At 35.8% G+C, this 23877-nt stretch overlaps 1 protein-coding gene and 1 pseudogene across 1 annotated transcript; both read left to right on the top strand.

Annotated features, from left to right (window-relative positions):
* The first annotated feature begins 1217 nt into the window (after positions 1–1217).
* Positions 1218–2177, top strand: LOC100719950 (olfactory receptor 51L1-like). The gene is given in 1 exon segment (XM_013147576.1): positions 1218–2177. A coding segment is annotated over 1 exon segment (960 nt).
* An 11596-nt stretch (positions 2178–13773) lies between these two features.
* Positions 13774–23603, top strand: LOC100720223 (olfactory receptor 52Z1P-like; annotated as a pseudogene).
* Positions 23604–23877: the final 274 nt, after the last annotated feature.

Raw genomic sequence — 23877 nt, 5'->3', positions numbered from 1 at the left:
AACTAAGCATGGATACTTGACACACATTACACAAACTGGGTTTTAAGGGACAAGTAAACTTTTTCCTTCAGAGGTATTTGTCTTGACCATAGAAAAATAAAGACAGTATTTTTCTCATTTGCTCTGTATACAAACTATGTACTGTCAGTTTTTCCATAAGTCCTGATAAGTTTTTCCCCTTTTCCTTTGGTGGACAGAACTAGTCTCTAAGCAAATCATGTTTGAAATACAATAGGAATATATTTCTTCATTTTCAAGACCACAGTCAGAATTGCTTTAAGGTTCTCTAAATTATTTATTTTATTTTAAGGTTGTGTTTAAAAATTTATATATTACATCAGTAACATCGATATTAACATGAAATTAGCTCTTGTTATAACAAGGTGGAAGAAAACTGCTAACAATTGATTGTTAGAAAAAACCAGGCCTACAACATAAATTATACAATAGGATACAGATGAGTAAGCACAAGGGTGATGCTGTCAAATTCTTTCTTGAATTATGTAAAGGTTCCTTGCACAGTGTTCTGTTTCTTGAAAGAAAATAGCAAGTGAGATAGTTAAAGAAATTAAGTCACTTGAGGAGTAATTAAAAAGGGCTAATATTAGTTCAATACACAGCACAAGAAAATTTCTACTAAAATTACAAATTAATATTTTATCTAGAATTTAGTTATATGTGTGTGCGTGTGTGTGTCATGTCATCTGGACAGTCTTTGAAAGGTCACCCATGTTTAGACAGGATAATGAATGGCTTTGCGTAAAGGAGGCAGGGAGTGCCGATCCTCGGTAATAGAGATGAGTAACTGACAATAACTAGCAATAAAATGAAGAAAGAACAATGCAGAATGCTTACTGTGTATTAAGAACCTAGAAATAAACACTGAAGTTTTGTTTCTTTTCTTTTTACTAGTACCTTTTAAATATATAATGTGTATACAAAATATTCTAATTCTTTTCTTTCCCTGTCACCAACTTTTATGCTCTTCTCCATCAGCAAAATCTCTATTTATATATTTTTCTTCAACTATTCATTTTAAATCCCTTTCCTATCTTTCTTATTGTCTTAACTCTCAATCACCTTCTCTTTTGAAAAATTCTCCCTATTTCCTAATATCTATCAGCTTCTGATTTCCTGATGCAGATCATGGATTTATCAAATGTCATGACCAGTGGAGTGTGACTGTGGAATTGGACGGTGGTTGAACACTCATCTCCATGGCAACCTCAAATGCTAGCAGCACCCTGTCCTCAACATTCTATCTCACAGGTATCCCTGGCTATGAAGAATTTCACCACTGGATTTCCATCCCCTTCTGTCTCCTCTACCTTGTTGGAGTAATGGGCAACTGCACCATCCTGCATGTTGTCCGGACAGATCCCAGGCTGCATGAGCCCATGTACTACTTCCTGGCCATGCTTTCTCTCACTGATATAGGTATGTCCCTGGCCCCAGTGATAACACTTTTCAGGGTGCTGTGATCCATTTCTAGGGAGATTCAGTTCAATATCTGTGTGGTCCAGATGTTTGTGATTCACACTTTCTCCTTCACTGAGTCATCTGTGCTCTTGGCCATGGCCCTGGACCGATATGTAGCTATCTGTCACCCACTGCGATATGCTACCATTCTCACCCCAAAACTGATCATCAAGGTTGGGATTGCAGCCCTGCTCAGAAGCGCTATTCTAATAATTCCACTTCTGGCTCGTCTGGCATTCTTTCATTTCTGTCACACTCACGTCCTTTCTCATTCCTATTGTCTTCACCAGGACATGATTCGCCTTGCCTGTGCTGACACTAAATTTAATGTGATATATGGATTGGTTGTGATTATTCTACTATGGGGCCTGGATGCTCTGGGCATTTTAGTATCTTATGCTTTCATTCTTCATTCTGTGTTAAAACTTGCATCCCGTGAGGGGAGACTGAAGGCACTCAACACGTGTGGCTCCCACATCTGTGCTGTGCTCATTCTGTATGTGCCTATGATAGGGTTATCTATTGTCCATCGTTTTGCCAAGCATTCCTCTCCACTCATTCACATTTTCATGGCTCATATCTACTTAATGGTTCCACCAGTTCTCAACCCAATCATTTATAGTGTGAAAACTAAGCAGATCCGCCAAGGGATATTTCACCTACTACTTCACCCTCAAATTAGGTCTCTTGTGACATAGTCATGTCCTCAAAAAAATAACATATTTCTTACTACAAGTGAGGTTAAATTGTGAATAAATATCTGCACTAGATATGTTAGAATAAAAGTTATCAGAAAATATTCCTTAACAGAATAAATCACAATAAAAAAAGATCCTGAAATCTTGTGTCTAGTGGTACTGGACAGCCTGACTTTACAAATGCTTCATAATATTTGGGTAGGCATGACTGTATTGTAATGGGATGTGGTGGCAATAGTTTCCATTTATTTTCTCCTACTTCTATCCTCAAGCTTTAGTCAGTGTTACTGTTCTATGAGGTTTTGCATGAATATTCAAACCTATATTTGCTGTATTTTCGTATGTATTTGTTTCTTGACATTCTGTAAAACATTTAGCATAAAATCTTATGCTTTTTTGGTTACTTAATTGTATTTTTTCTATATTGGTTCAATTCAACTTTCTTGAGGATAGAAACATTTTATTTTCATATAAAAATCTGTTTGACTATAAACAGATGTGATGAACCATGACACTGCTTCAGAATCACCTTCTAAACATTATATTCAACATCTTCTCTACCTTGAAGAAGTGTGATTGCATTTGGGATTCTAGAAGTTTCCTCTGTTTGGAGAGGGTCTGTTTTATTTAATTAATTTTTTAGAAATAATTCTCATCTTACAGAAATTTGAGGCTTCATTTTTAAAAAAGATTTGCAGATAATACAAAGTAAATGTAACCATGTAACATATGTCTTCCTCTGTATTGTTTAACTCATTGGAGTTGATATGAAAACTGAAGCTCACTGAGAGACATAGTGATTTACAAGTATATAACAGTAGGAAATATGAAACAGAGCTTTTAATTTTTATGTCAAATTTTAAAGAACAAAAGTCACTCTTTTAAGTTTTTAAGTTTTGTTAGTACAAATTGATTCTGCACAATGATTACATCCTTGTGAGGTGTCAGTACATGTAATAGCTTAATTCTTAATTCTTTTTACTCTTAATTCTTTTACTCTTTAAACATCTTAATTCTTTTTACTCTTTCTCCTCTTCCCATCAATCCACTTTCTCTATCATTTGATTCCCTTAACTTCACAAAACCTCTATTTCCCTATTTTTTTCCCTAACTTTGGTTTGGTCTTTTCTAATATGTCTGAAATTTTATGGTATGTAGTCAAACATGTCTTGTGTTATATACTCTTTGTAAACAAAATAGGAAAAATTAGCTCACTTCTTTTCATTGTTTAAAAGAAATAAAAGAATGAACCAAAAATGTTTCAGCTCCTAATATTTGCAGAAGTCTTAAAATACCAGTGAGTTTTTACATTAATTTTTATAAAGGTTAGGCGAAAGGTGTAAGTATTAACACTTTTCCTCATTATAAATGTGTCACTCACTTAACACTGAATGTGTAAATGATGTGAAATAAATCAATAAATGAATAAATGGATACTAATTTGGATATATATTTCAATTCCAAGAGACAAGTATAACCTTTCAATGCTTAACTCTGGGCTACTATCTATACACAAGGTATCTAGTTCTAGTCTCGACCCAAGAAGACACAGGAGAGAGCATGAACTACTATCTCTACATATAGCCCCAGTTCATTTTGAGCAATATAACAACAATGTGCATAGGTAAGCATGGGTTTTGGGTTTTCTCTAATATGAGGCGTGATAGCACACTTACAAGAGATTTTCAGAAAATCTCAACATGGAAAGCACCCAGTCAATGCTCAGTAGTCAGAGTACTAGTGGATGCAGACAGAATGTGCAGCCTGCTTAGAACTTCTAGAAATATGGGCCCAACCAAAGTCAGATAAATATTTAATAAAGACTTAAAATTAATTCGTAATCTTTCAATTCCTGGAAGACTATTAAATTTTCGATATTCATCAGGGCCTTTCACTCAACATAGCCTGCCACACACTGATAGGTAGTAATCAGTATGGGTTAATTCTTAGACTCAGAATTTTAAAATGCTGTGAGGAAATTCAGAACTTTAAGAAAACACAAAGAAATACTTCAAAGTTTGAACTGAGGAATTTTATATAGGAAAGAAATTATCTTTTAAAAATTAAACAGAATTTTTTGAGCTGAAGCTCACTGAGAAATACCAAAACACAACTGAAGTCATCAGTAACAGAATAAGTCGAACAGGAATGAATTAATGAATAAGACTACAGATTCTTTGGAAAAACAATTGTGGAAGAAAAAAGAGAATGAAATAGGATTAAAATTCTTATGGAATTTAGGCACAATATTATATCATAAGAGCAACTAGAGATGAACATTCAGTGACTTGAGAATTCTGACAAGAGTGAAAGTGTATTAAAAAAATAATGGCAGATAACTTTTCATTACTAGAGAAGGTCACAAAACTTAAGAGTAAGGTCAAATGTCACCAGTCAGACTTGTGTATAGTTCAAGTATGTTTATCAAAGTCATTAAACTTTCAAAGGTAATTAAACAGAACTTGTAATTAAACTTTCAAAGGTGAAAGATAGAAGATTCTCAAGGAACTAAGAGAAATGAAAGTGTAAATAAGGAGCAAAATGGAGATATAACAAATTTAATGCTGAGAATGTTGAGAGTTGTATTAGTCAGTTTTGGTGATACAGAACAAAACACTATGCATCTCAAAATTAAAGAGAGAAGAATTTGGCTCACTATTTCAGGGGTTCACTTGGTGGTCACCTGGGATAGAGGCAGAAGTCTCAGTGGGCCAGGGCAGAACAAAGATGCTGAGTTCATGGCAGCAGGAAACAAAGCAGGTGAGCAGAATCACAGTGGAAAGATGAGGGTCCAGACACAGATTCTGAATTTCTCTCCTGTCCCATAGGTCAATTTATCTGTTTTTTTTAATACTGGTACCATTCAGTTTTTATGGAAATCTCTATAAAATATGTTTCTAAGCCAGAGAATGTGATGTGTCTAGCCTTTTCCTTTTGTTGAACATTGCTGTAGTAAATTTTTGGCTCTATACAAATTTTAATTTTTCGTCGTCTGTTAAAAATAACCCTAAGCAGTTGATAGATATTATACTGAATGTAGGGAACACTTAAAAGCATTCATAACTGATATGTACTTTTTAAAACAGCCATGCTTTGGTTTGAATCTATCAAAACATGGACTTATTTGAATTTTAGCTACATAGTATTCTTCCCTAGAATTCTATAATGATCATTTCTTTTGACTGAGGTCCTTCACATTTTTCTGACTTACTGATTTTTTTCAACAAAATGAGTCAATGACTCTTATTTTGTGGTTTTTATACATCCTCATTCAGTATATCAACCCATTTGCTTCAGTGTTTAAGTTTTGGGCGCTTATTTTTGCTAAGTAGAATTCAAAATATTTCCTGTGCTGTATAAATAGAACCACAAATTTTAAATTCTATTAGCTAGGTATATTGTCTATTCTTAATGTATTTAATTATAGCCATTACTCAACATTCATTTTTTCATTAGTTTCTCTTATACTTTTATTTGTAATAGATGCACCCTTTTTGTTGAGACAATATACTTGGATCCTACAATTTTTTTTCTTTTTTTTGGTAGCGGGGATTGAACTCACAACCTTGCACTTAGCAGGCAGGCACTTAAGCCACTGAGCTAAATCCCCAACCACTGGCTCCTACAGTTTAAAGAGGGGAATTTTATTTGGTTAATGATTTCCAGTGCATTCAGTACATAGCTATCTGACTCCAGAGCAGGAACAATATGGTACAAGGACTCAGCAGAGGAAAGCTGTCTTTTAACTCTTGGCTGTGAGGAAGGAAAAAGTTTGAAGAACCAGGACCAGGTGCACACTGGCACAATTCCAACCAGGCTGCACTTCCTAACACAACGTTCAACTTCTGAGCTTACAAATGTATGAATCCACTAATGGGAATGATGGTCACAGGATCCAATTACCTTCCAAACACATAACTTAAAAGTATTGACATTTTTACAATAATTATTTTTCCAGTACATTAAAACAAAATAAATTTAAAGTTATTTGTAATTTTTTAATTCTTTCAGCAGTGTTTTACAGTTCTTTTTTAGAGCAAATTTTTAAAAATTTTATTTAAAGAGAAAAAAGCAAAACAGATAAAAGGGTGGAAGTAATAGAGAATTTCAAAACATAAACAGTAAGAAATCACTAGTTGATAGATTACATATTGCCATCTTAGAAATAGTTGTTCAAGTTACAAAATTAAAGCATACAAAATGGATATTCAAACAATGAGACTGCAAACAGCTCTATTCAATGATTCAACAAAAAGTTAGTAATATGGTTATCTATCTTACACACTGAAACATACATGCAGTTATATCTTTTAGAGCACTTTTTTTTGCTCTCTTTTTTACAATTACACATTCTGGATTTCATTACTCCTACAGTTCTTATTACTTTTTTTGAAGAGAATAAAACCAAATGTGACAAAACAAAATAGTGTCAGTCAAAACAAAAGGACAGACATAGTACATGATGTAAAAACAAAATACAAGGTGATCAACAATGGATACCATAATGCCTTTTTCTATCTTCAAAATAATTGCCCATATCATTAGGTATAATAATATTGAGCAAAACAGTACACATCAAAACCAATAAAAATGAAACATTGGAGACATTACAGGACTTCAAAAGAAGGTAATAGTCAAACCAGAATGGGTATCATAGTGAATCTCATTGGCTTCAAAGTAGTTGCCTATACTCTGAGACTCAATACTATCAAACAAAACAAAATAGAGTAAAATCAGTCAAAACAAGATAGTGAAAGCAATACAGGGCTTCAAAGCAAGTTAATAGGAATTGAAAAATGGATACCATAGTACAACTTGCTATCTCTGAAATAGATATCAATGCAATCAAATATAGTACAAGTAGGCAAACTGGAATAGAATAAAACCAAATTAAACAGAAGAATTAAGGCAAAATGGGTTTCAATTCATGATACAAGATTAACAATGGCCACTGACTTCTCTTTTTAGACAATTCCTTCCCTTTCACTTTTCACAGGGTGCATTTTACATTTTGCATCCCACTACTTCCTTTGATTTTTAGATTAGAGAGACAGCCTGACATTCACCTAAGTTATTCTGAAACTTTGTATCCTGAGCAGGATCTCAAGTTGTATCCATTTACCTACAAGAGCCTTAAGGTTTTCTTGCTTTATAGCTGAGTAGTTTTCCATTGTATAAGAGTGTTATGGCTTTCTAGCCAATCTTCAGCTGATGAGCAAGCTACCTCCACTTTTATCTGGTTCCCTGTCACACAAAGCATTGTTTCTCATCTTTCATTCTGTAAGTCCACTTTGAGGTTAATTGTATTTCTTATATAGAGCATATTGATAGACCCTATCTCCTGATCCACTCTGCCTGTGTTTCTTTTTATTGGTGAATCAAGGCCACTCATATTAGTGATTATAGCCAACTTTCTCTGCCTCATCTCTGCCTGGTTATTTTTCTATCATTGGTTATCTACTTTTCCCCTTTATTCCACTCTCTGCCCCATTCAGTGAGCCCCCACTGCCACTGTCCCTGAAACCATAGTCTTTTTTCTTTCTCTCTAGGATGTCTTTCAGTATTTTTTGTAGGATTTGTTTGGTGGCCTTGAACTCCCCCAGTTCCTCTTTGTCATGGAAGTATCTTGTTTCTCCATTAATTCTGAGAGATTGTTTTTCAGGATACATCAATCTGGGTTGGAGGTTATTTTCTTTTTGTGTGTGTGTGTGTCTTTTTTTTGAGACGGGCTCTCGCTATGCAGTTCAGGCTTGCCTTGAGCTCACTTGGTAGCCCAGGCTGGTCTCGAACTTGCAATGATCCTCCCACCTCAGCCTCCCAAGTGCTGGGATTAGGAGTGAGCTACCATACCCAGCTGGAGGTTATTTTCTTTCAGGACTTAGAGAATACTTCACTCCATGCTCTTCTGATTTGGTTTGTTTCAAGAAGTCTGCTATGATTCTAATGTTTTCCTTTATAGGTGATCTGTTTCTTTTCTCTGACAGCTTTTAATATGCTGTTCTTGTGTTGAATTTCTGACATCTTATTATATGTCTGGGCGTGGATCTATTTTGGTTGTAGTTGGCTGTATGCCTCATATATCTGAATATCATTTTCTTTTCCTATGCTTAGAAAGTTCTCTTTAATTATTTCTGTAATTAGCCTTTGTATTTCATTTGTGTTTACCCCTGCTTTGTCACTCACATTTTTTATTCTTAAATTATAGATCCTTTTGTCATCTTTTAGCCTTTGTATTGTCACTTCCTGATTCCTTGTTATTTTTAAGAGATCTTTTCTTTCTCAATTGCAAGCTGCAAACCTGTCTTCAAGGTTTGATGGTATATCTTTAGTTTCTGCAGTTTTGCCAGCTTTCAATGGAGTTTTTAATTTCCTGGTTAATCTCTTTGAATCTGTTTCATGTGTTCTAAATTTTTTTACATCCTTCATTGAAGGTTTCCCTCCTTTTTCTATGCTCCTCTGTTCTTTCATCTATGTTTTCTTTATAGGTGCTTAGCAATTCTTTTATTATGTTTCTCATATCTTCTTTTACCTGTAACAGTTTTTCTAAGTTCTTTTATAGCTACATGGAGTTGTTTATTTCAGTTGCTGTGGCTTCAAAAACTTCAGGTGTGCAACTCCTTATCCTTCTGTTTACCTCCCCTGGACTGGTACTGCTTTGTTGGAGGCCAGAGACTGCCTTTTGCTCCTTCCTCTTGTCATGTTCCCAGTTTCTTCCAGACAAGTGGGTAGTGGGGTCCCCAGAACTTCCTCTACTGGTTATAATTACTTTGAAGTGTGCTGGCTAGGGATTTCTGTTTTTTGCTGCTTTCCTCAGTCTGCTGGTGGCTACGGGAGTGAAAGCACGAGTGGGGAAAACTAGGCTCTCCCTTCTGAATTAGTAAACCACAGGGAGTCTTCACCACATTAGTTTGGCTGGATGGGTGGGGTTGGTTAGGGATATCTTTGGGGAAACCTCAGCAGTGGCTATTGGACCATGCAGAGAGGCGGGACTCAATCCAAGAAATTTCCACCAGTCTGCTCCAAACTAGGAGTAGCTGAAAAAAGCCAGCTGTGGTTCTGTCTCCAGGGTTATCCTGCCCAACTCTAAAATGGCGCCCTGGCTAATCTCCCACTCCCATGGGAGAACTGAGTCCCACACACTCACTGCCAGCCAGTGCAGTCCTCTGGTCTGATGCTCCCCTCCATCACCGCATCTCCCTGCCAAGGCCTGTGGGCTTGCTAACCACCAGCTTCACTGTGCCCATGTGTCTCCACTTCTGGTGTGGTGGTCCTGGCTCCAGTGAAAGTGCTGTTTGTAACCGCCTCCTTTTGTTTAAGTTTTTCTTTTTTTTTAAAATCCTCTCAGTGGGCTTTAATTCTCACTTTAGTTTCTTACTGGGTTGAGGAGGCCCACTTCATTCCTTCTTGTCTTCTCTGGAATGCTATAGTCCAACAACTGGACTATTTCTCTCAGAGAGGCTATTTACTCTGCTGCTTACTGATCCACCATCTTCTTCATTCCCTGTTTTCCTCCATTCTTTATGTACAGGTTATTTATCTTATAGATTAAATTTACTTCTAAGTATTTATTATTTTTGTTGCAATTGTAAAAGGAATTATTTATCTAATTTACCCTCTGGGTACATTCATTATTAATATTACAAATCACATTGTTTTTTCTATATTGATTTTAGTTTCTATAAATTTACTGGATTTATTTATAAGTTGCAAAAGTTTTGTTTTGCTAGAGTCTTCCAGATTTTCTATATATGTATATCATGTTGTCTGCAAATAGAGACAGTCTTACATCTCTTTTATTAAAGTGGTTTTTTTTTTTCTGTCTGTTGTATAATATGTCTGGCTAGAACTTTCCATACAAAGTTAAAAAGAAGTGATGACAGTGAATGTTCTTCTCTTGCTCTTGACCATAAAGAAAAAATGTTCTCTTTAGGTTTGGATGACAAGCACAATTTAATCACCAATTTGTTTTATGTACCACTGATTGGTAACTTACAATCTGTGTAAGTATTAAAAGTTGTTAAAGAAAAACTTTTTTAAAAATTGTGTCTTTTATTTGTTATAAATGCTTGCACAATTTAGAATATATACATTTTGCAATTATTTTACCCTACTCAGTCATGCAATTTTTATCTTCTAATAGTGTCTAGTAAAGAGCAAATGTGCTATGATTTGGATGATGTACATCTTTTTAATTTAAGTTTTTATTTTAAGTAATTATACCTAACACTAAATTGCAAAGTTTTTCTTCCAACAATTTTAGATATTTCATTTAGATTCATTAATAATCTCAAGTTCTGTTTTGCTTATGAAGTATGGGTAAGTATATGTTGGTTTTTTGGACATACATACAGACTTTAATGCATATCTCTGTGTGTGCATGTGCATGCATGTTTGTGCATGTGATATGGTTTTTCTAACATTATTTCTAGAGAAAACTATCTTCTGTTATTTAATTATCTTGGTGGCTTTCATATTTGAAAGTTGGTTTATGTTTTAAGTAGGGATTTATTTAATGACTGCATATTCTGAATGATTTTCAATGATTGTGTCAATTCTATTAAACTGTCCTCTTGTGTATAACATCTTTATTTGAGATCTTGAAATAAGATAGATTATATGGTATTTGCTATTATTCCAAAAGTGATATGATTTGGAACCTGAAAAGTAGAAAGTGCAAAAATAGATGACGATAGGAATTTTGTGGATATTCAGTATGAATGGAAAATTATTCATGCCTACATCTATAAAATTTTTTTTGTTTAAGGAGAAAAAAGAAAAAAAAAACAGAAAAAGGGTACAAGTTATACCAAATTTAAGAAAAAATAAACAGTAGGAAAACACTAGTTAATTACATATTGTCATCTTAGAAATAGTTGTTCAAGTTACAAAATTAAAGCATATAGAGGGGACTTTCAAACAGTGAGACTGCAAACAGTTTTGTTCAATGATCCAATAAAACTCAGTAATACCATTATTTATCTTACATACTTAAATATATATGCAGCTATATCCTTTAGAGCACTTTCTTTTCCTTTCTTTTGTACAATGACAATTACACATTTTGGGTTTTATTACTCCCACAGTTCTTATTACATTTTTTTTTTGAAGAAAGTAAAACCAAATGTGACATACCAGGACAGAGTCAGTCAAATCAAAAGGATGGACATAATACATAATATAAAAACAAAATTCAAGGTGATCAACAATGGTTACCATAATGCCTCTTGCTATCTTAAAAAGAATTGCCTATATCATCAGTTATAATAAAATTGAACAAAACATTAAAGAACAAAACCAATAAAACCAAAACATTGGAGACATTAGAGGACTTCAAAAGAAGGTAATAGTCAACCAGAATGGGCATCATAGTGAATCTTATTGTCTTCATAGTTGTTGCCTATACTTTTGAACTTGCTACTATCAAGCATAACAGGATAGAGGAAAATCAGTCAAAACAAGATGGTGAGAGCAATACAGGGTTTCAAATCAGGTTAATAGGAAATCAATGCGGGTTACTATAATATATCCTGCTATTATTTATTTATTTTTCCCTCAATTAAAAGGCTAAAAATGAAAAAGTAGATAATATAAAGGAGATTGCAATAAAAAAGAGGGCATAACAACAAAACAGTGCAGTTCAAAACATAGCCCTTTAAGCAAAATAGTGTTTCACCACAAGATAATCTCGACATAAAAGTAGTTACCATAGTGTCTCTTTCCTTAAAATCTTTGGGTATAACTTCATATACTGTAGCATCAAATGTATCAAGACAATGTAAAACTGTTCAAGAGAATGACAGTATTACAGGGTATTTAGAATGAACTGACAGAAACTGAACAATGTTTCTGTATAATCTCCTTGTCTATAAAAGTTTTTGTTTATATTATCGTATATAATAAAATCCAGTAAGATACAACAGGTTAAAACTGATGGAGACAGAACAAAAGCTTGATGGGACTTCAAAACAAGAGGATATTAAATCAGCACTACCTATTACGATGTCTTGTTTTCTCCAAAATGGCTGTTCCTGTCATCCAATCTTCTCTGCCTCATTTCTGTTGAGCTTTTTTCTGTCATTAATTGTCAATTTGTCTTCTTCATTTTGTTTTTTTCTCCATCCATTGTGGCCTCTGTGCCACTGTTTCTGGAACCTTGGTATTTTTCATTTTCAGAATATCCTGAAGTAATCTCTGTAGAGTTGAATTGGTGGTTGTGAATTCCACTAGTTCCTGTTTATTCTGGAAGCACCTGGTTTTTCCATCAGTTTCTAGGGACAGTTGTGCAGGATATATCAATCTTGGCTGGAGGTTATTATCTTTCAAATCTTAAATTATTTCCCCTCCACTCTTTTTGTGATTTGATGGTTTGTGCTGAGAAGTCTGCTGTAATTCTGATGGGTGTTCCCTTGTAAGTGATCGGTTCCTTGTCTCTGATGGCTTTTAATATTCTGTTCTTATATTGGATTTCTGGAATTTTGATTATTATATGCCTGGGTGTATCTCTGTTTGGGTTGTAGGTGGCTGGGGTCCTGTATGCCTCATACATCTGAGTATCTTTACCTTTTGCTAAATTCAGAAAATTCTCCTGGATTATTTCTGTGAGTAGCTTTTGTAGTTCATTTGTTTGTGTCCCTACTTCTTCTTTTATGTTCTTAATTCTTAAGTTATAGATCCTCTTATCATCTTCTAGCCTTTGTATTGTTGTTGTTTATTTTCTTGTTATTTTTAAGAAGTTTATCATTTCATGCTCCCACCTTACAAATCTGTCCTCCAGTTCTGATAATCTATCCTTAGTTTCTTTCAAGCTGTTATGCCAGCTTTCAATAGAGTTTTTAGTTTCCTGGTAATCTCTTTGAACCTGCTTCACATATTCTATGTTTTCTCTATTTTCTTCATCAAACAATTCTCCCCTTTTTTTCTGTTCTTCCTTTCAACCATCTGTTTTTTCTTTAGTGATGCTTAGCATTTCTCTAACTATTCTACTTATTTCTTGCTTTATTTCATTAAATACTTGATTTTTGAACTAGTGTATGAGGCTCCAGAGATACTGCTTTATGTCTATTGGTGCCATGTCTGATATTGCATGTTTTCTGTCTTCATTCTCTTTTGCATTTACATTTCCTGGATCAGTGTTCTCAGGTTTGGGGACTGAGGACCCTTTCTTGCTGCTTCCTCTTCCCATACTTTTTGTTCCTTCCATACAAGCGTATGTAGGAGGTCCAGTTTTTTTTTTCTCTTTGTCTGTTACAGTTTGTTTGAATTGCGCTGACTAGGTGTCCCCGCCCACTGCAGTGTACTAGGGAGACACAGATCTGGGCAGCCTCTGCTGGGCCCGTCCCTCCAGATCAATCTAGTGAAGGCTTCACTGCTAGGGTGCACCGTCAGGTGCAGGGACCTGATTTGGGCTACCTACTGGATCTTAGTCCTTGGCATCACCAGGTCAAGCGCTCTGCACCAATCCCACTTGAGAAGGGAATATGTGACTAAAGTCACTGCAGGGCCCTGTTCCGGCTAGTCTGCCCATTCCCAGAATGTCCTCTGTTGGAGCCTCCTACTCTATGAAAAGGTCCCCATTTCTCTCACTCACCACAGGTCAATGCAGAGCTCACTGCCAGTCCCACTCTCAATGCCATTTGGTTCAGCAATTCCCACTCTCAGAGCTTTCGCGTGTCTCTCTTCCTGCCTTGCTGATTGGGATGCAGCAGCAGCAGGAGGAAATTCAAATCACGGCTTTCAATGGCAAGGGATCTAGCTTCAGCACTGATATTTTATCTGTTCCTGTTATAGCATCAGGATTGCATTTCCAGTTGGTTTCTCTCAGGTTAGTTTGTTCTTGGGTTCGCAGGGTACATCTCCCCTCACTTAGGACTCCTCACACAGCACCACTCCTGGATTCTAAGCTGGTAATCTCAGAGAACTTCTGTGGCTGCTGTTATTTGTCCACCATGTTCTCCTGGAAGTCCTACATCTATAAAATTTAAGTAATATTTTGAAATAAATTTTTCTTTTAAAATATGAGGTAAGTGACCACCACGTATGAGCCTTAAGTAGGATCAATATTGTGTCTAGCCTTTGTAACTTAGCAACTCAGAGAATCCCTTCTCCAAAACAATAATTTTGAAAAGTAATAAAGATCTGAGGATATTTTTCAGTGAGTTCAATTCTTTGGGGAGAAAACAAAAGAAAAAAAGAATATGAATGTAATAGATTTTATCCAACTGAAGTCTTAGTATTTCAGGTCCTGACTACTTCAAAATGCAATCCTATCTGTGTATTTGGGGTACACAAATTAGAATGCTGACTCTTTTTTAAAAAAATTTTATTTAAAAGGAAAAAGAGAAAAAATAAAATAAAACAAAGCGGTGTAAGGGTATAAGTAATACAGAACTACAAAAAAAAAAAAAAAAAAAAAGTAAGAAATCACCAGTTAATAGATTACACATTATCATCTTAGAGATAGTTGCTCAAGTCACAGGATCAAAGCATACAAAGTGGACATTCAAACAGTGAGACTGTAAACAGTTGTGTTCAATGATCCAATCAAAAACATTAATATGGTCATCTATTTAACACCCCTAAATACACTTGCAGTTGTATCCTTTAGAGCACTTTTTCCCCCCTCTGTTTTTTAACAAAATTTACACATTTTGGGTTTTATTATTCCTTAGTTCTTATTACTTTTTTTTGGAAGAGAATAAAGTCAAATATGGCAAAACAAAGCTGTCAGTCAAAACCAAGGATAGACATAGCACATGATGTAAAACAGAGTACAAGGTTATCAACAAGGGTTATCAACAATGTCTCTTGTTTCCTTAAAAAGAATTGTCTATCTCATTAGATATTATAAAGTTGAACAAAACAGTAGAGAACAAGACCAATAAAACTTAAGCATTGTAAACATTACAGGACTTCCAAAGGAGACAATAGTCAAACCAGAATGGCCATCTTAGTGAATCTTATTGCCTTCAAAGTAGTTGCCTATACCCTCAAACTTGATAATATCATACAGAATGGACCAGTGTCTAATCAGTCAAAACAAGATTGTGGGATATTACAGGACTTCAAAACAAGTTAATAGGAAATCAAAAAAAGTTACTATTATATATCCTGCTAATTTTTTAAATTTTTCCCCTTAATTAAAACAAACATAACAAATAACTAAATAATTTTTTTTTAAAGAATAAGGGAGAGATTGAGATAAAACAGGACATAACAATATAACAATACAGGTCAAAGCATGACTGTTTCAGCAACCTAGTGCTTCATCACCAAATAACCCGACTTAATAGTAGTTACCATAGTGTCTGTCTTTTTCCTTGAAATATTTGAATAAAACTTCATATACTATAGCTTCAAATATTTCCATATCAAGAAGCCCAGAATAAAGCCTGTCCAATTAATAAGTGAAAACTATATAAGGCTTCAAGGCCACATCATGGGGAATCATGATTACCACATATTTTTATATATTTGAATCATTACTTACATTAGGGAAACTATTCGGTATTCACACATGCGAGATTGATTTATTTCACTTATGAGTATGGTCTCAAGCTGCGCCCATTTATTGATAAATATCTCAATGTGATCATTCTTTATAGCTGAGTAATATTCCATTGTATAGAAATACCAAACTTTTTTATCCATTCCTCAGTTGATGGACATTTGGGTTGTTTCCAAGATCTGGTGATTACAAATTGTGCTGCTATAAACATAGGTGCACATATGCTACTGTGGTATGATGCTTTCAGTTCTTCTGGGAATATGCCTAGAAGTGGAATAGCTGGAATAAATGTGACTTCCAATCCCCGCTTTTTGAGAAATCTCCAGGCTGACCTCCATGAAGGTTGTAGCAGTCTACACTCCCACCAACAGGGTAGGAGAGTTCCTTTTTCCCCACAGCCTCTCCAGCATTTGTTGTTGTTGGTTTTCTTGATCCTGGCCATTCTTTCAGGAGTGAGATGGTATCTCAGTGTGGTTTTAATTTGCATTTCTCTAAAGACCAATGATGATGAGCATTTTTTCATGTATTTATTTGCCATTTGCATTTCTTCATCTGAGAAGTACATATTCATCTCAGATGCCCATTTTCGGATTGGATCTTTGAATTTTGGGGGTCTGAGATTTTTTAATTCTTTATATGTTTTAGACAAGAGTCCCTTGTCTGAGAGGTCACTATAATCTTTTCCCAGTTTGTGGGTTTTCTTTTCACTATGCTGGAGATTTCTTTGGACATGCAGAAACTTTTTAATAAGAAGTGGTCCCAGTTCATGATTCTGGGAAGTATTTCCTGTGCGGTTTGAGTCCTGTTCATGAATTCTCTACCTACTCCTATGTCTTCAAGGTTTCTACCCAATTTGTCTTCCAATAGATTTAGTGTTTCTGTTTTAATATTCAGATCTTTGACCCATTTAGATTTTAATTTAGTACATGTTAATAGACATGGGTCTAGCTTTAGTTTTTGACAAATGGAGAGCCAGTTTTTCCAGCACCATTTATTAAAGAGACTGTCGTTCTTCCAGTGAACCTTCTTGGCTCCTTTATCAAAGATAAGGTTGTTGAGTGTGTTTGTAGTTGTGATTTTATCTTCTAATCTATTCCATTGATCTTTGGCTCTGTTTTGAGTCCAATACCATGTTGATTTTACTACTGTTGCTTTGTAGTGTAACTTCAAGTCAGGGATTGTGATGCCTCCTGCTTTGTCATTGCTGCTTAGAATTTCCTTTGCTATTCTAGGTCTCTTCTGGTTCCAGATGAAATTTAGCAGTGATTTCTCTAGATCTATAAGGTATGTTGACGGTATTTTTATTGGGATTGCATTGAATCTGTATAACAGTTTTGGGAGAATGGCCATTTTCACAATGTTTGTTCTTCCTATCCATGAGCCAGGGATGTCTTTCCATTTTCCGAGATCATCTTCAATTTCTTTTTTCAGTGTATTATAATTTTCACTGTATAAGTCTTTCACTTCTTTCGTAAGAGTAATTCCTAAATATTTCATTTTTTTACTTGCTAATGTGAAGAGTGTAGTTTCTCTTATTTCCCTCTCTGTGATTTTGTTGTTCGTGTATAGGAATGCTATTGATTTCTGAGTATTGATTTTGTATCCAGCCACATTACTGAAATGATTTATTATATCTAAGAGTCTTTCAATGGAGTTTAGGGGGTCTTCTATGTAGAGTATCATGTCATCTGCAAACAATGATAATTTAACTTCTTTTTTTCCTATCTTTACACCTTTTATTTCTCTTTCTTGCCTAATTGCTCTCGCTAGTACTTCCAGTACTATATTAAATAGGAGTGGTGATACAGGACATCCTTGTCTTGTGCCTGATTTTAAAGTAAAGGCTTTCAATTTTTGGCCATTTAGTATGATGCTGGCTGTTGGTTTGTCATAAATGGCCTCTATTATATTGAGGTAAAGACCATCTATTCCAATTTTCTGTAAAGTTCTTATCATGAATAAATGTTGGACCTTATCGAAGGCTTTTTCTGCATCTATAGAAATGATCATGTGATTCTTATTTTTGGCTTTATTGATATGGTGGATTACATTTATTGATTTATGTATGTTGAACCATGCTTGCACTCCTTGGATGAATCCCACTTGGTCATGCTGTATAATCTTCTTGATGATTTGCTGCATCCTATTTGCCAATATTTTATTGAGGATTTTTGCATCTGTGTTCATTAGGGAGATGGGTCTATAGTTCTCTTTTTTAGTTGGGTCTGTTTCAGGTTTTGGTACTAGAGTAATATTTGCTTTCAGGAATGACTTAGGAAGGATTGCTTCCCTTTCAATTTCATTGAATAATTTGAGGAGTGTCGGCATTAGGTCTTCTTTGTATTTCTTGTAGAATTCTGCAGTGAATCCATCTGGGCCTGGGCTCTTCTTGGTGGGTAAGGTCTTAATTACATTTTCAATTTCATCAACAGAGATTGGGTTATTCAACAGTTTTACACCCTCTTGATTTAGCTTTGGTACTTCATGTGTTTCTAAGAATCTGTCTATTTCTTCTGTGTTATCAAACTTTTGAGAGTAGAGGTTTTCGAAATAGGTGTTGATGATCTTCTGTATTTCTCTTGGGTCTGTAGTGATTTCTCCTTTTTCATTTCTTATTGCATGAATTTGAGCTTTTTCTTCCCTTTTTAAAATAAGGTTGGCTAGGGGCTTATCGATTTTATTTATTCTTTCAAAGAACCAACTCTTTGATTCGTTGATTCTTTGGATTGTTTTCTTAGTCTCTATTGCATTGATTTCTGCTCGGATTTTAATAATTTCCTCTCTTCTTTTCATTTTGGCTTGACTTGCTCTTCTTTTTCTAGCTGTTTGATGTAGCATCAAGTTATTTATTTGTATTCGTTCTGTTTTCCTGATGTGGGAACTCAGTGCAATAAATTTTCCTCTCAGGACGGCTTTCATTGCATCCCACAAATTCCGGTAAGTTGTATCTGCATTTTCATTTTCTTTTATGTATTGTTTAATTTCTTCTGTGACCTACTGATTATTCAAGAGTTTGTTATTCAGTTTCCATGTGTTTGCAGGATTTTTGCAGTATCTTTTATCATTAATTTCTAATTTCAGAGCGCTATGGTCTGATAACATGCAAGGGATGATTTCAATTCTTTTGCATTTGTTTAAATATGTTCTGTGAGCTAATATATGGTCTATTGATCCATGTACTCCTGAGAAGAATGTGTATTCTAGTGTTTTTGGGTGGAACATTCTGTATATGTCTATCAAATCCATTTGTTCGCAGGTGTGATTCAGTTCTGTTATTTCTTTGCTCATTTTCTGTCTGGTTGATCTGTCCCTTGGTGTCAATGGTGTATTAAGGTCTCCTGTTACAATTGTGTTACTGATAATTTGATTTTTAATTTCTGTTAATAGTTGTTTTATATAACTGGGTGTTCTGGAGTTTGGTGCATATATATTTAAGATAGTTATCTCTTCCTCTTGGAGTTTTCCCCTTACAAGTATATAATGACCTTCTTTGTGCTTTATGGTCATTGTTGGTTTAAAGTTCACATTGTCTGCAAACAAAATGGCTACTCCTGCTTTTTTTTTTTTTTTTTTTGATTCCTGTTGCATGAAGTATTGTTTTCCATCCTTTGACTTTCAGTCTGTGAGTATCCTTCTGGGTTAGAGGGGTTTCCTATAAACAGCATATGGTTGGATTTTGTTTCTTGATCCATTCTGCTAGTCTGTTTCTTTTGATTGGTGCATTGAGACTACTTACATTAATGGTAATTACTGTTAAATGCTGGTTTATTGTTGACATGTTATCTCTCTGCTGTTGCATCTTTATCTTTCTGTTCTGTTTAATTATATGCTTTGCTTAGTGGTTTTTTCCTTTGTGTATCTAAACTGTCTTTCAATATTTTTTGCAGGGTTGGTTGGTGTTTATGAAGTTCTTCAGCTGTTCTTTGTCATGGAAGTATCATATTTCACCATCAATTTTGAATGATAGTTTTGCAGGATATATCAGTGTAGGTTGGAAATCATTTTGCTTTAGGATCTGGAATACTTCACTCCATGCTCTTCTTGACTTTATTGTTTGTGCTGAGAAGTCTGCTGTGATTCTGATAGGTTTTCCTTTATAAGTGATCTGTCTTTTCCCTCTGACAGCTTTTAATAATCTATTCTTGTGCTGGATTTCTGGGATGGTGATTATTATATGCCTGGGTTTAGTTTTATGTTGGTTATGACTATTTGGAGTTCTATATGCTTCACTAATCCTGATGTCGGTTTCTGATCTCATGCTTGGGAAATTTTCAGCTTTCACTTCTCTAAATATCCTCTTGACATCCTTTACGTTGTCTCCTTCTTTTTCATTAATCCCTATCATTCTTATGTTATTTTTCTTTGCATCGTCTTGCAGTTGTTGAATTGTTGTTTCCTGATTCCTTGTTATTTTTAAAAGATCTTTCCTTTCCTGTTTACTAGCCGCAATCCTGTCTTCAAGGTCTAAAATTCTATCTTCACTTTCATTAAGGCTGTTTTTACAACTTTCAGTGGAGTTTTGTATTTCCTGTATATCTCTGTGCATCTGCATTATGTATTCTGTTTGTTTCTTATATTGCTCCTCTAGGGATTCTGTCTTTTTGTTTAGTTCCTCCAATGTTTTATCTGTGTTTTCTTTAGATATATTCAGAATCTCTTTCATTTCTTTTAACATTTCTTCTTTTACCTGGGAGATTATTTTGAGTTTGAATTTCTTTAAAGCTTTCTGGAGTTAATTTCAGTAGCTATTGTGTCCGATATTTGAGGTGAATCACATATATTTTCTTCTATATACATTGCTCCTAGGGTTTCTTGAGATGGGCAGGAGGCTTGAGGTTGTAATTTGGTCTTTCGTTTTATCATTTTCCTATATTTCTCTGTTTCAGGTGTTATTTGAAAGCTTCCTCAGGATCTGTTGGAAATCCTCGTCTATGTTTGCAGCTACTGGGACTCTGGCACCACACTGCCCCAAGCCACTGGGCCTACACAACCAATGGCCCTCATCTGGCTGCTCAGAAATCCGCAGTTCCAGACAAGCTGGGCCTCAGGGACACTGTGTGCCCACCTGCCCGTTGGAAGCTCCACAGCTTTCCAATCACAGCCAGGATGTGGAGGCAGATGTAGATGCCTCAAACCCACCTCTCCACTTCACTGCACCCGGAAGCCTGGACGGACCCAAACAGTCTGGGTTCTGGGCAGAGTGTGCTGAGCACTCACCACAGGCTGCAGGGCCTCCAGAACCCGTGATGCTCCACCGCCCGCCAAGCCATCCACAGTCCTCCAGACACACTGGGAGGCCGATGCAGGCGCCCCAGATCCACCCAGCCCCTCCTCTGCACACCAATGGCTTGGTGTGGGAGGCCCAAACAGGCTGGGCTCCGGGGATAGCATGGGCCCGCCCACCCGTTTGAAGCTCAGCAGTTCTCCACGTGCAGCTGGGATGGGGAGGTGGATGTAGAGGCCTCAAACCCACTTCTCCACTTCACTGCACCCGGAAGCCTGGAGGGTCCGGAACAGTCTGGTATTTGGGCAGAGTGTGCTGAGCACTCACCAGAGGCCGCAGTGCCTCAGGAACCTGCGATCCCTCCCTGCTTGCTTAGATATCCACAGTCCTCCAGACACACGGGGGGGGGGGGGGCTGATGCAGGGGCCTCAGATCCGCCCAGCCCCTCCTCTGCTCATCGATGGCTAGGCGTGGCAGTCCCAAACAGGCTGGGCTCTGGGGATAGTGTGGGCCCGCCCCTATCTTTCTCTTTCTAAAACCTAAAAAATCTTTCAATTGAACAATAAAACTGAATATTAAAATATAAGCAATTGGTTTCTCCAAACTAAATCATACATGTATACCTTAACTTATTATTGTAATATTTTTGGAGACTTTAAAATAAAGCTGATTGGGTTGATCATGTAGGCATTGTATATTTAACTGTAATTTTGAAAAACAGGATCCAAATATTGCAAAGACAGATCAGAGAGTTAACACTTACTGAAAATAAAAAGTTGTAAAACTATACTTCAGGTATCTAGTTACACAGAATTGCACTGAAATAAAGATATAAAGAGGTAATCATTTCTTAAGTGTTTAGCATGGCAGAAATAAGAACTTCTGCTATTTTGTCTGACAGAGGGAATGTTGGAGGGCAGGAGCTATCTATCAACCACAAATCCTAACTTTATTAATTTTATTTTTATCTATTGGGTTTATTACCAATTTTTAATCAGTGATCCAAGTAGAGGAGAAAAGAATAATTTTTCTTCGTCATATATTTGGAAAACATATTTAAGATCATAGCTCAGTTTACCATTGCCAGAGTTTAGATTTAAATGTCTGATATGATTTTGAGAATCTGATTTATTGGCACACAGGGATTACTTTAATCATCTATGTGTGATCTGTAGTTAGTATGCAGTTTAACATCAAATTAATGGCCCATTAATATGAAGGAGAACATATGATTAAAACTGATTTTTTAAAAACTTAATCCTTCCATAGAGAGAAAAACTGTTTCATATCTAGTTTCTTCAAGGATATGATCAGTAACAACTCAGTGTGTTTTTGTATTAAGCTTTATTTTTACAGGCAGTAGTAGCTTGTAACTCAAATCAAAGCTTTTAGATTTATCCTACCTGCTTTTGGACCTAGAATGAGAGGCTCCTTGTTTTTAGGACCTTCTTTTTTTATTTGTCAAAAGAACATTATTATTCATGTTAGGGGTTATTGTAGAAGCCTTTTCAACAGGCTACTTTAAAAATAGAGTATGTTCACATATGTGAAGTATTATTATTTATAATAAGATACTATTAAATCATAAGTAGTTTCCAAGATGCAAGCATTACTTGTTCTATAGAAGAAGTAAAGTTGTAAGCTAATTAATTCATGTCACTGTCATTTCACACAGATGAAAATATTGCGAAAACATGACCAGATCTAATTCAGCCCAAAGAGTCACTCCTGAATTCTCAACCTTATAATCTTCCACTAAAAACACAGGGCCTCTACCCAACGGCACAGATGGCATCTTCTTTTCAGAACAAAACCAGTGCCCAGGACATGTGGTATATTCTGATTGGAATCCCGGGACTGGAAGCCTTGCACACCTGGATCTCCATCCCTATCTGTTTCATGTACATTGTGGCTGTCACAGGCAACATCTTCCTGGTCTTCCTGATTATGACCGAGCGCAGTCTCCATGAGCCTATGTATCTCTTCCTCTCTATGCTTTCCCTAGCAGATGTCCTGGTTTCCACAGCCACAGTCCCCAAGATGCTGGCCATCTTCTGGTTCCATTCCTCAGATATATCGTTTTGTGGCTGTGTGTCACAGATGTTCTTCATACATTTCATCTTTGTGGCTGAATCTGCTATTCTCTTGGCCATGGCATTTGACCGCTATGTGGCCATTTGTTACCCACTGAAATACACCACAATCCTTACCTCCACGGTCATTGGGAAGATTGGCATAGCAGCTACGGTCTGGAGTTTTCTCATTTGCTGCCATTCATCTTGTTGATAAATCGACTCTTATATTGTGGGAGAAAAATCCTTCCCCACTCCTACTGTGAACACATGGGTGTCACCAGGTTGGCTTGTGACAATATCAATGTCAACATCATTTATGGCCTGACGATGGCTCTATTGTCCACAGGGCTGGATGTAGTGCTGATTGTCATATCTTAGATGATGATCCTTCACACAGTGTTTCGGATACCTTCCCAGACGGCCAGACTTAAGGCTCTTAACACATGTGCTTCCCACATCTGTGTCATCCTTATTTTCTATACACCAGCCTCCTTTTCATTTTTTGCCCACCACTTTGAAGGTGAAACCATTCCCCATCACATCCATATCTTAATGGCAAACCTGTCCTCCCTATGCTTAACTCCATCATTTGTGGTGTGAAGGCTAAGCAGATTCAAAATTGAGTGGTTTTGATTTTGTCTTCTGTTACTACAAGTTGTTAACATTATGTCTAAGGTTAAATGGTAATTCTGAATAAAAATCTCCCTTTAAAAGCCTGTTTCAGTGAACAAAAGTAACAAATAAAATCCATAGATATTTTAAACACACTTAAAAGGATAGTACTTGAATGTTTCTACTCTACTCATCTAATGTGATCAATGATTTGAAAGAAAGTACTCTGAACAATAATATTTTTAATACTTCTAGACAGCTTGTTTTTATACATTGTAACTTACC

Source organism: Cavia porcellus, unplaced genomic scaffold (genome assembly GCF_034190915.1).
Source record: "Cavia porcellus strain 051 isolate PalLab524CR breed Dunkin Hartley unplaced genomic scaffold, mCavPor4.1 scaffold_9, whole genome shotgun sequence".
NCBI lineage: Eukaryota > Metazoa > Chordata > Mammalia > Rodentia > Caviidae > Cavia > Cavia porcellus.
Note: the sequence above shows the minus strand (reverse complement) of the source record. Positions and strands in the feature narration are given on the sequence as shown.